General features: G+C 43.5%; 1 protein-coding gene across 1 annotated transcript in view; it reads right to left on the bottom strand.

Annotated features, from left to right (window-relative positions):
- The window catches only part of LOC137640061 (recQ-like DNA helicase Blm), a 394,741-nt gene that overhangs the window by 349,723 nt on the left and 32,097 nt on the right, over positions 1 to 12,921 (bottom strand). Inside the window, exon 3 of the mRNA XM_068372487.1 lies at positions 354 to 469. Coding sequence (XP_068228588.1) covers positions 354 to 469 — 116 coding nt within the window. The remainder of the gene's footprint in view (positions 1 to 353; positions 470 to 12,921) is intronic.

Below are 12,921 nucleotides of genomic sequence, written 5' to 3'. Positions count from 1 at the left end.
ATTGGGGGAAGTGCCTTGGTATATGTATGTGTACAGTATTGCATTATGTTCTAATATACAGTACTTCATTTAAAAATTAACGGTTAGGTTAGGTATATCGGATGATTCAAATGTATTAGGCTCTTTCATTCTGGTTTTACCTTTATTATAAAATTTAATGTGGTTTTTTCGTAGGGCTTGGAACGAATTAGGCAATTTACACGTAAAACATGACTCATTACGTGAAAAAGTTATGTTACGAAAGACACTCAGGCAAGATCAAGCAATAATTTTTTTGGTGTCAATTTACACTACCAATACATCAAGCAATCAAGTAAAAAATGGCACACTATGGAAAAAACAAGTAAACTCACCAGTCTTTATATCTTCAGATTCAAAATCACAAAAGTCTTCAAAGTCATCATCATCTAAGAGAGAAAAATTTGAAAATGAAGTTGAAGGTGACACAGGCTTGATTGTTTGTGGAGTTCTGTAAAATAGGAGACAGTTTCAATGGACATTCAGAGGGCTATGCTTTGCTAAATTTTCAATACCCTATAAATTCATTTCTATGTTACTTAAGATTTGGCTAAAAAAAAATCTCAAAACAATTGAGACCCTATTCCACCAACAGGTGGGACTTGATTTTGTGGTTATAAATAATACAGTATAAAATTTTTTTTAAGTAATTTGTATTTTTCTTAGCCATACAAACCCGAGTCCAGCTAAACCGGAGCAGAGTTTCTCCTTGCGGAGACAGCATAAAACCCCTCCCACAACACCCACCACAGAAAAAGGCCTGTTCGGCCAGGTAGACTGGTCTCTCTCTCTCTCTCTCTCTCTCTCTCTCTCTCTCTCTCTCTCTCTCTCCTCTCTCTCTCTCTCTCTCTCTGTGATATATTATCAAGTTCCCCGTAGGGAAGGAGGAACAGCGGAGAAACATATCAGTAAGTAGAGTCCAGCGATGACGATTCCCCACGGCGCCCGCCGAAGGGGGACCGAAGGACCAAGGGAGAGATCGCGACCCATGAAAAGTCACCGTAGTGGCCTGAGACCACACGGAGTTGTCGTCGTACAATGAGTGAACTTCCTACACACACACACAGCACAAACACTGAAAAGGAAACTTACTGTCTTTCTATACTCAAATATATACATAAACATAAGAATGTTTACATATATATATTAAGTATAAGAAAAGTAAGTAATTAGTAAGACAAAGCATTAATGGCTGCCATGCGAGGACGGAACAGAGACGTCTGTTCATTGTCCGAGCCAAAAGTGAAGTGAAGCAGTTCACCGGTGTGTGAGGGGGGAGGGGTAGCTAGCTACCACTCCCCTACCCCCCTGCTAACTAGCGCGGGGGTAATATACCCTCGTTAAAATCTAATGGCTCGTCATTTCAGCTACGCCGAAAGTAAACCCTATGTAAATAGCATGGTTTGTATTTCGGTTACGGAACAAATACATTTTTGAACATACTTACCCGGTGGTTATATATATAGCTTTGGTCCCTGACATCCGGCAGAAATTCAAAACTCGCGGCAATCGCAGATTGAGTAGCCAGGTGTACCACCAGCGTGCCCTCTCGCGAGGTACCTGGAACCATTCCATGATTCCTCAGATCTTCCATGCCCATAGGTCTCTAGAGGGAGGAGGGGGGAATTAAATTATATATAACCACCGGGTATGTTCAAAAATTTATTCTATTATGAAAATATAATTTTTAAACATCAGACTTACCCAGTGGTTATATATATAGCTGATTGACACCCTTGGTGGAGGGTCAGAGACAGCCAACATTGTTGGAATTTTACTTAAGAGTTAATAAACAAGCTTAAGGGTTCGTACCTGATAAGGAAGCCGACTTCAATGATTCTCTGTCTCATTATGTCCGCTCTCCTGATCTCTTGTCCACAGACCCGAGATCTCCAACTTGCCCAGTGTTGCTCCCCACCCAGAGTCCGAAGGGTCGGAACACAACGCAAGGTCTGGGCTCCTTTGTTCCAGTGAGAGACCTTCCTGAAGTTTGCCCGGATCATTCCACCACTGGAGGCAACTTCTTACTGGTTCCGTAAGGGGAATGCTTTCCGTCTCTAGGCTTTTTTCCTTGTCCCAATGATGATTGAGGTGGAATTGAAGAGGACGGAGATTCAGTCTTCTCAGGGAAACAAACTGCTCCAGCGAGGAGAGGGTTCCCAGCAGACTCATCCACTCTCTCACAGAACATTTTCTTTTTCTCTAGAAAAATACGAAGTTTCAGGAGGGCTTGTTCCATACTTGAGGGTGACGGAAAAGCCCGAAAAGCTAGACTCTGAATTTCCATCCCCAAATAAAGGATCTTCTGGGATGGAATCAGTTGGGACGTTTCTGTGTTTACAAGAAGACCCAGTTCTTCTGACAATCTCAATGTCATTTGCAGATTCTTCAGACAGCGATTGAAGGAATGAGCTCTGAGTAGCCAGTCATCCAGATACAGGGAGGCTCTGATGCCTCTTGAGTACAGTATGCTCGCTACATTTAGCATAAGCTTTGTGAATATTAGAGGAGCGGTGCTGAGGCCGAAACACAAGGCCCGAAACTGGAAGACTTCCTTCCTGTAAACGAACCTCAGGTAACGCTTGAAACTCGGATGAATGGGGATATGAAAGTAAGCGTCCTGGAGGTCTAAAGAGACCATCCAGTCGCCCTTTCTTACTGCTGCTAGCACAGTCTTTGATGTCTCCATGGAGAACTTTGTCTTCTGAACGAAGGCGTTGAGGGCACTTACATCCAGGACTGGTCTCCATCCCCCCCGAGTTCTTGGGAACCAGGAATAGGCGGTTGTAGAACGCTGGTGACCGCAAGTCTCGTACCCTCTCTACTGCCTTCTCCAACAAGAGAGACATTTGGAGATGCATGGCCTGCCTCTTTGACTCCTCTCTGTATCTGGGAGAGAGATCTATCAGATCTAAAACTAAAGGAGGTTTCCTTATGAAAGGAATCTTGTATCCATCCTTCAGTAAAAGAAAGGACCAAGGGTCTGCTCCCCTTTCCTCCCAACCTCGCCAGAAGTTGTTCAGTCTGGCTCCTACTGCTGTCTGAAGGCGAAAGCAGTCAGACTCAGCTTCGCCCAGGTCTGGATCCTCTCCTCCTTGCTCTCCTTCCGTCGGGTCTGGAACTACCCCTACTGACGGACTTCCCTCGAAAAGGCTGTGAAAACTGAGGGAATGGGGTTTTTTCTTTCGGTTTGCGGCTAGTAAAGGATGTCGGTAAGACCTTCCTTGCTGTCTTTGAGACTAAATTTTGAGTGGCCTTCTGGGTCAAAGCAGAAGCAACCTCTCTCACTAACTCCTGAGGAAACAGAGAGGGAGAAAGAGGTGCATACAGCAACTCAGACTTCTGAAAGGGTGTGACCCCCATGGAAAGAAAAGAACACATTTGTGCTCTTTTCTTAAGAACCCCAGCCGAGAATAGGGCTGCCAACTCATTAGAGCCGTGTCTAACGGCTTTATCCATACATGACATGATGTGGATAATACTATCATTGTCAGTATCCTTAAAGGTTGAAACTTTCTTCCCCAAGGCTCCCAGAGTCCAATCCAGAAAGTTGAAAACCTCGAAGGCTCTGAAGACGCCTTAGAGAAGATGATCGAGTTCAGAAGTAGATCATAGAATCTTTGTCCTTCTCATGGCCGACCGACGAGGAGAGTCTACTAGGCTTGAAAAGTCTCCCTGGGCAGAGGCAGGAACTCCCGAGCCGAGAACTTCTCCCGTCTCGTACCACACGCTTGACCTGGAGGCTAATATAGCTGGAGGAAAAGAGAAGGCAATCTTGCCTTGGTCTTATTTGGACTGCATCCAGTCTCCCAACATCCTTAAAGGTCAATTCAATGATCGAGAAATAACCATCTTAATGAAAAGAGATTCCTTCGCTGCCTTCCCTAGGGTAAACTCCGAAGGGGGGAAACGTGGAGCAACAGGAACAAAATGATCTGGAAACTCTTCCGTAAAATCTTTCATAATTCTCTTAAGATCAACTGAATGATGAAGGGTCTTAGGCTCTTCTCCCTCCAAGAATTCTTCTAAAAGCTCAGCCGGGGAAAGGTGATCAAATCTCTTCCTCCGATAAAACTCTAACTGAAGTAGAGACGTCTTGCAGAACAAGAGGTAACTCCTTACGGGCCTGACTTCTGTCATCCACAGGTGCAGGGTCATCACGTCTGGCGTCACGTTGATTCAACGCTCGACGCTCAGAAAGAAGTCGCTCGCGATCATTACGATCGGAAGTAAGGCGTCCGCAATCTTGACGCTCGGTACGACCGGTGTCATCACGACGTCCGAGGCTCTTACGCTCGGCGTCACGTCCGACTGCTTGACGCTTGGCGTCACGTTCTACTTGACGCTCGACGTCACGTGCTTGCCGCTCGACGTCACGTCACTCGGCGCCACATTTAGCTGCTTGTCGATCGACGTCACGTTTGGTCGGTTGAAGCTCGGCGTCACGCCTGGACGCTTGACGTTTGGTGTCAAGTGGATCAGTCTCTCGACGTTTCACAAAAACCTTATTACGTCGTTCAGCGCCATGTTTAATTGCTTGACGCTTGGAAAGCTGTCCGTTGTCAAGCGCCTCTTGACTAACCGCCTTACGACGCTTAGCGTCAAGTTGCGAAGTTTCCCGACGCTCGGGATCTTGGCGAGCCACTCTCTTGTTGTCCGCAGGTTGATACGTTTGCATAAAGGAAGAGAGTTACTGCTGCATATCTTGCAGCATACTCCAATTTGGGTCAACTTGTGGTAAAGCAAGAGAAGTTACTTCAACCACAAACTCGCCTTCTTCGTCGCTCATGTAACATGCAGAGTGTCCGGAAGACGACAACCAGTCTGACGGTGGCGGCGGAGCATGAACCGAAGTGATGCCAGACTCAGGAACTTGATCTGCAACAGGCTGGACTTGACGTTTGTCAGAATCCGACATCCTAACAGGACGTTTAGCAGGAGAACCTTCCTCAGAAGAAGGAAAACGCTCCGGACTGCTCCATTGGCTACAACCAGACGCTTGCATCCATCTTCCTCTTAAGAGGTCTGGAAGCTTGACGCCAGCCCCGGCTGGGTGCAGCGTCATCCGAAGATGAAGTAAACACTTTAACCTCCCGTGAAGCGTCAACAGGTACGCTTGAGGGGACATCTGCTCGAGCGATAACGCCTCTCGTTCCCTTTCGCCGATCGACATTCCTTCTCCCAGGTGTTGGGGAGCTTGGAAGAGGTCTAAGGCTAGGTGAACAACAGGTCCGAGCAGACCCACCCTCCACTGCACTAAACACATTAACCGCACTTTTTGCACTGACACTTTTCGCACTGACACTTTTTGATTGATCAACATCGGACACGAGTTGGTTCCTGTCCGCAGCAAGCGATTCAACCCTAACGCCCAGGGCTTGAATAGCGACCATCATGTTCTTTAGCGTAGGCTCAGCGGTAACAGTAGTGGGATCTGAAACTTCCACTACAGGGGAAGGATGTTCAATGATACGGGAAGAGGAAAATTCTCTAGAACGAGAAGAACTTCGTCTAATTCTGTCTCTCTGAAGTTTACGAGTGAAGCGGTCAAATTCCAGCCACTCCTCTCAGACAACAAAACACATTTGTCACACCGATCCCCCAAGTCACATACTTTACTCCTACATTTAACACAAATTGAGTCGGGATCAATAGAGGCTTTAGGAAGCCAGGTCTTACAACCTTTCACACACTTTCTATAAGCGGGAGAAGGGTCAGCCATTTTGAATATTCAAAAAGAGAGATCAAAACAAGCAAGGGTCAAAATAATCAAAATCAATAAAGGTTCAAGAAAATCCAAAGCAAATCCAAACATGCGAAAGCCAATAACCAAATTAGTAGTACATCACCAAAGATAACTGCAAAAGTCCAGGTTAAATAACGAGTAAATATCCAACAATGTCACCGGCAATGGCGGCAGGGAAGATCTGAGGAATCATGGAATGGTTACAGGTACCTCGCGAGAGGGCGCGCTGGTGGTACACCTGGGTACTCAATCTGCGATTGCCGCGAGTTTTGAATTTCTGCCGGACGTCAGGGACTAAAGCTATATATATAACCACCGGGTAAGTCTGATGTTTAAAAGATGTTTAAAAGACAAAAATATCTATTCCCAAAGTCTGAGCAGCAAGGCAAGATGTGATTCGACAACGGCCCTGTTTATTAAAATCTGTCATCACTCAACTATCGCCAGCATTTTGAAAGTAAACCAAGCCTCACCGAGAGCGCCTGTCGTGATAAGGGAACTGTCCTATTTTGACCAAGCTGTCATCGTCTTAATTAGTGGAGTCAGCATATTTTGAGAAACCGAGCCTGAGAGAAATCCTTGTTTAGGATATATGTCATCATAGAAGGACAAGTGCTGCCCTTTTGTTACGACTTAACACGTGGTCCAGATTGCATCAGAAATTTCTTCCAGAAGCTTCCATGGCGTGATCGAAGAGGGAGTTTTGAGAAAGCCAATAGAGATGCAGAATTGTTAAGAACGCCTTCTATGGAGATGACCACTGCCCACTGTAATTAACTCTGCCCATACATGGGTATATAAACTTCAAGAAGAGATTGTCCAAGAGAGATAGGACAGGACATACGACAAGAGAGGAACTATGTCCAAAGCAGATAAGATCCAAGTCCTAGCAAGATAAGAAACATGGAAGACCAGAAGTCTAATAGAGCCAGATTCTAACCTTCCCTTCAGACAACAAAAGCCTATCTCCAAAAGATCCTGCCATAGCCGAGAAGAAGAGATATATTGAAGCAACCAGCCCTCACTGCTTGTGATAAGAAGTAGCCAACACTGCCTGCAGCCTGCCTTAGTTCACCACTATCATCAAATTCTTGGAAGAAGACCTCAGATGTCCCTTTTTGATGCCACCCTTTTTGTGACGTCTTCGAATCCGGTCATCGTGCCAGTTTCATCTGAACTTCAGCCGCCCTTCTGTAACGTTCTCAAGCCTTACTTCAACAGTATCCTCGAATTCTTGGATGAAGACCTCTGATGTCCCTTATTGATCCCACCCTTTTTGTGACGTCTTCGAATCCGGTCATCGTGCCAGTTTCATCTGAACTTCAGCCGCCCTTCTGCAACGTTCTCAAGCCTGAAGTCTCCGTACCACTATCGTCTCAGCAGCTGCAGAAAACTATTCCTTAAGTATTTCTGCCTTACTGACTGTTCCCCTTTTCTGTTGATGTTTTGATTGATTTGGTTTGTCAGTTGAAGTAACCGAAGAAGTAACGCTAGTTTTCTTTGTAAGTTTGTGAATAAACGTGTTGTGTTTTTTCGTGTGTTTCTTTTTATATTCATTTCCCATATTTCAATCAGTGTTGTTGGAAACATTTATTTCACTTATTAAAAGAACCTGTAACAATTTTAAGATCGTAACACTTCCGTGGAGCACAACTCCAGGTCGCGCGACCCATAGGAATCCGCGGTACCTCGTCACCAAATCCTGTAGGAGGATGGGCACCACCCGGATGAGGGCTGCGAGATCCCGAAGGTTCAGCGTAACTCGAGTTGCGTGAGCCTGAAGGCTCCCCACGATGAGAGTCCGAAGACTCTCTAACATGAGAGTAAAACTCAGCATGACGAGGGTCACAAGAACCGATAGGCTCAGCACGACCGCTCGAACCCATAGGATTTGCGCGACGAGGAGAGGACTCCCAGCTACGAGAACCTGAAGGCTCAGCGTAACCAGTGTTGCAAGACCCCAAAGGATCAGCGCAACGGGAAACAGAGGTTTCCCTGTCATGAGAGCCCAAAGGCTCAGCGTGACGAGAGGCACGAGAGCCCGAGGGCTCAGCATAACCAGGATTGCGAGATCCCAAAGGGTTAACGTAACGGGAGACCGAGACCTCCCTACCATGAAAAATGGAGTTTTTATGATATAAAAACAAAGTTTTATAAATACTTACCTGGCAATTATATATATATATATATATATAATATATATATATATATATATATATACATATATATATATATATATATATATATATATATATATATATATATATATATATATATATATATATATATATATATACAGTATATATATATATATATATATATATAATATATATATATATATATATATATACAGTGAACCCTCGCTACTTCGCGGTTCGACCATCGCGGATTCACCACTTCGCGGATTTTTTTCATAACCCATGTATATACTGTACATATATCGCGGATTTTCCGGAAATATCGAAAATACCGCGATGTGACCGATGGTGCGAGATTGGAGAAAGTAAGGAAAATTGAATCATGATTGATTTTCAATATAAATGAAACTTTGAGGAGCAACAAAGATATCATTTGTTAGAGAGATAGAGAGAGGTAAGGAATGAGAGGTAGTGAAAAGTAGCCCACAGAGAGAGAGAGAGGTAGAGGTAGAGAGAGGTAGAGAGAGAGGTAGAGAGAGAGAGAGAGAGAGAGAGAGAGAGAGAGAGAGAGAGAGAGAGAGAGAGAGGGAGATAGAGGGGGGTTTAAATGTAATAAACGAAAAAATTTGATAGGTTATAACACATTGGTGCTTATGTAATATCAACTGTATACTGTAGACGGTTTGAATAAGTTAAGAAATGGTATAAACGATACTTTGTTAGTGTATTCGTACACACTCAAGAGCGGCAGCTAGATGACAGCTGATCTAATCACAGCCAAAAGTAAAACAAAAAGAAGTCAACAATACTCGATTTTTAAAACACACCCGAAATTTAAAAACAAAAGTACACGCTTTCTTAATGTGCAATTAACTATTTAAAGAGTGGCAATTTTCTAGAATAAAATGATATTTCCCAAAAAATAGTGGTTAGCTGATGAAATCGGATGCCGTATTTTTAGCTATGATTGAAATGGATGTAGACTCGGCCTAATTTTTTCGATTCGTATTTAATTGACACTAAGAAAACTAATTTTAGTTTCTTCATCTAAATGTAAGTATTGTATAACACGAAGAGAGAGAGAGAGAGAGAGAGAGAGAGAGAGAGAGAGAGAGAGAGAGAGAGAGAGAGAGAGAGAGAGAGAGAATGAATCAGCTGTTGTAATCAAATGGCGTGTTTTTGTTTTGTGAGAATTTCATCGCCACGACTATAACAACAACATACTGTACTGAACTTTACAGTATTATACAGACTACTGTAATATGATAAAGTAAAATATTTGTAATCTATTTTATATGAAATGGGGCTATTTTTTTGTTTAAAATTTACATTTACGTATGTAAAACAACTCTCTCTCTCTCTCTCTCTCTCTCTCTCTCTCTCTCTCTCTCTCTCTCGTAGATTGTTTTCCTGCTTTGCTACATATGTATGATTTTATATAGATACGGTAAATAATATTTGTAATAACATATTTTATAAAAGCTTTTACTGTAATATCATTATTTATCACTTTCATCATGCGCGTTAAATTCCTTAGTTTGTTTACTGAGCGTACTTTATGACGCCGTCGTTTCAGGCGGCGTCATAAAGAAAAACATTTCATTTGGAAGTCCTAAGAAAAATTAAGTAAAACATTAGTAATAACCAAATCAACATACTGTACTGAATAATCAATATAATCGATGCAAAAACTAACCTATACACAGATGTGTAAATGCGTTTGTTTCTTCATTATAATCAGAGATAAACGTAAACAAAACATTGATTGCCATTTTTTATCGTGCTTTTTGGCGTGTTTAGGAAACGCATGATATAAAGTCTCCTTTAATATTTGTGCCTGTTTTAGTTTAGGGTACATTAGTACATGCATTAAGTGTTCTGTACATTAAAGGGTAGTTTGTTAACAGTACTACGTACAAGGGAAGGTTTTAAAAGTCTGAATATACATGTTAAATAAATAGGTAAATATGGCGTCACTACTTCGCGGATTTTCACCTATCGCGGCAGGGTCTGGAACCTATCTACCGCGATAAACGAGGGTTCACTGTATATATATATATATATATATATCTAGTCTCTAGTCTCTGACTTCCGGCAGAATTTTTCAAAAATCGCAGCAACTGCCTTGTGGTGGTTGTGCGGTTAGGTGGTTAACAACACTTACAGGGTGGTACTTGGAATCATTCCCGTTTTCCGTTCTTCAGATCATCTATGCCCGACCTGTCTCCTAAGGGGAGGTGGGTGGGCCTTAGAATATATATATAACTGCCAGGTAAGTATTCATAAAACTTTGTTTTATCATAAAAACTCGGACCAAAATAACGCTAACAATTGAAAAGTCACGAAAAATAAATAACTCGTAAGTTATCATCCACCCAGAGGGGGAGAGGTGAGGGAGGGAGAACCCGCTGAACGCACAAAATGGAAAACGGGAAATCCGCTCCCCCACCGGAGCTAAGAAAGAAAACGAGAGAAAGGGGTAACTCGTGACTGCGAACAGAAAACGGGGACCCCAAGCTCTCGCTCTCTTAAACACAAAAACAGGACTAAAAAACACACAACACTATTATAAACGTATAAAATAAACCTGTACATCCATAAAACACTACGATGGAAGAATAGCAACTGCTAAAACTTAAAATAAATAGCACAGTCGAGTGACGAACGCCTCGGAGGGGCGGGTACTAAACAAATACAAAGCTAAATCGCTATCTCGTTCGTAGGCTGGACTTACTAGCAAAAAGTACCATGAGCATAAATACACAAAAAAAATAAAAATAAAAATAATAACGGTTCTAAAGGCATAAGGCCAGGGACTTAACCAAGAACCTAAGTGACAGAGTACTAAACGGGCAGACAAAGATGAATTCCCAAACAAGAGCACAACAAAACAATTCAACACTTTGTATTCCAAAAAGAAGGATGTGGTTCAGGTGGCGCTCGCGGCGTGGCGTGGGTGGTGTGGCGCTGGGGGTTTGTCTAGGGCCTTTGTATCGGCCCATCCCTTTGACGAAGGAATTAACTAAATGGAAGACAACCTGTGAATAGTGGATTTCACGCGCCTTTGCTTTATACACGACACCCAAAAGGTGCTCGCGCGAGGGTTGTAACCTCAGCATTCCATGCTTTTATCTTTCTCTGGTATAATTGGAAGGTTTTATCAGAAAAGATATACAAGAAGGACTTTTCACCGGGCGCCACAGGTCTCTCCCCAGAAATAGATTTTTCCTTCGTCAAAATCCCTTTTTTATGAATAGAACTTACCTGGCAGTTATATATATATAGCTGATTCACACACTTGGAGGAGGGTGAGAGACAGTAAACACAGTTGGGGAAACAACAAAAAGTTGTAGGAGAAAAAACACCTTGATTCCTTACCGCTTTCCCTTAGGGATGTCAACCAGGAGTGGACCTGTCATGCTGAAACAACTCAATCGAGTCTGTCAACGGGGTAAGACCAACAATCTGACTAGACTTCAGAACTACCTTCGACCCTTATATTAAAAACTGCAACCGTACTAAAACTAACCACCTAACCTTGCAGAATAGATATAAATTATCTATCTAGACTGAGGTGACTGTACCACAAGTTGACGTCCTCAGACAACCAATAAAAACACCAACCCGCACACAGGTATACAAAAACTAAGGTTGAGGGGAGGTAGTAACTCCTTTGCCTAATACAGAAGCCGTAGCTACGTATGGGCCCAAGGTATAGCACTTCTCATAATCCACTCTCACCTCTCTGAGGTAATGAGAGGCGAACACAGAGTTGCTTCTCCAGAACGTTGCATCCATAATTTGCCTGACCGACATGTTCTTGCGATAAGCAAGCAAAGTAACAATGGCTCTCACTTCGTGAGCTTGCACCTTTAAAAGGCCGAAGTGCTCTTCCTCACACAAGAGGTGCGCTTCTCTTATAACTTCCCTCAGGAAAAAAGACAAAGCGTTCTTTGAAAGGGGCTTTTGCGGATCTTTCACCGAGCATCATAAGGAGCTAGCAGAGCCTCTCACATTCTTAGTGCGAGACAAGTAAGCTTTAAGGGCTCTAACTGAACAAAGGAGCCTCTCTTGCTCTTGCCCCACTAGATTAGTGAGGTTAGGGACCTCAAAAGTCCTTGGCCAGGGCTTTGAAGGGTTCTCGTTCTTGGCGAGGAAATCCATTCTTAAGGCACAAACCGCTCCATTCTGATTGAAGCCTACTGGTTTTTCAATCGCATGAACCTCACTGACCCTATTAGCTGTGGCTAGGGCCATTAGGAAGAGGGTTTTCTTCGTTACCTCTCCAAGAGAAGCTTGGGAGATGGGTTCAAATCTCTTGGTGCACAGAAACTTCAGAACCACATCCAGGTTCCAAGAAGGGGGCTTTAACTGAACCTGTTTGGTTGTCTCAAAAGACTTCACGAGGTCGTGCACGTCCTTATTGTTAGACAAATCTAAGCTTCTATGCCGACAGACTGTGAAAGCATGCTTTTGTAACCTTTGATTGTGGACACTGCCAGCTTAGCATCCTGTCTAAGGTATAATAAAAAATCCGCAATCTGGCTCACAGAGGTAGTGGATGAGGAAACCTTGTGTTGCCTACACCAAGCTCTAAAAGTCTCCCACTGGGATTGGTAGTTTCTCTGTGAAGAGACCCTCCTCGCTCTGGCGATAGCTTTCGCAGCTTGCGCCGAAAATCCTCTCGCTTTGACAAGCTTCTCGATAGTCTGAAGGCAGTCAGTTTGAGAGCGAGGGGGTTTTGATGATACCTCTCGAAGTGGGGTTGTTTGAGCAGCTTTGGACTTGCAGGAAGGCTTCTTGGGAAGTCCATCAACATGTCTACCACTTCCGTAAACCATTCTCTCCTTGGCCAGAATGGAGCTACTAGGGTCATTCGTCCCGAATCGAGGAGGGCAAACTTCCTGACAACCAGATTGATGATCTTGAACGGGGGAAAGGCATGTGTCCATCCCCGTCCAATCCATCAAATAGGCGTCCACCGCTACTGCCTCATTGTCCGGAACTAGGGAGCAATAG

The sequence above is a fragment of the Palaemon carinicauda genome, chromosome 4 (genome assembly GCF_036898095.1).
Source record: "Palaemon carinicauda isolate YSFRI2023 chromosome 4, ASM3689809v2, whole genome shotgun sequence".
Classification (NCBI taxonomy): Eukaryota; Metazoa; Arthropoda; class Malacostraca; order Decapoda; family Palaemonidae; genus Palaemon; species Palaemon carinicauda.
The sequence above is the reverse complement of the archived record's forward strand: the minus strand, read 5'-3'. Positions and strand labels throughout refer to the sequence as shown.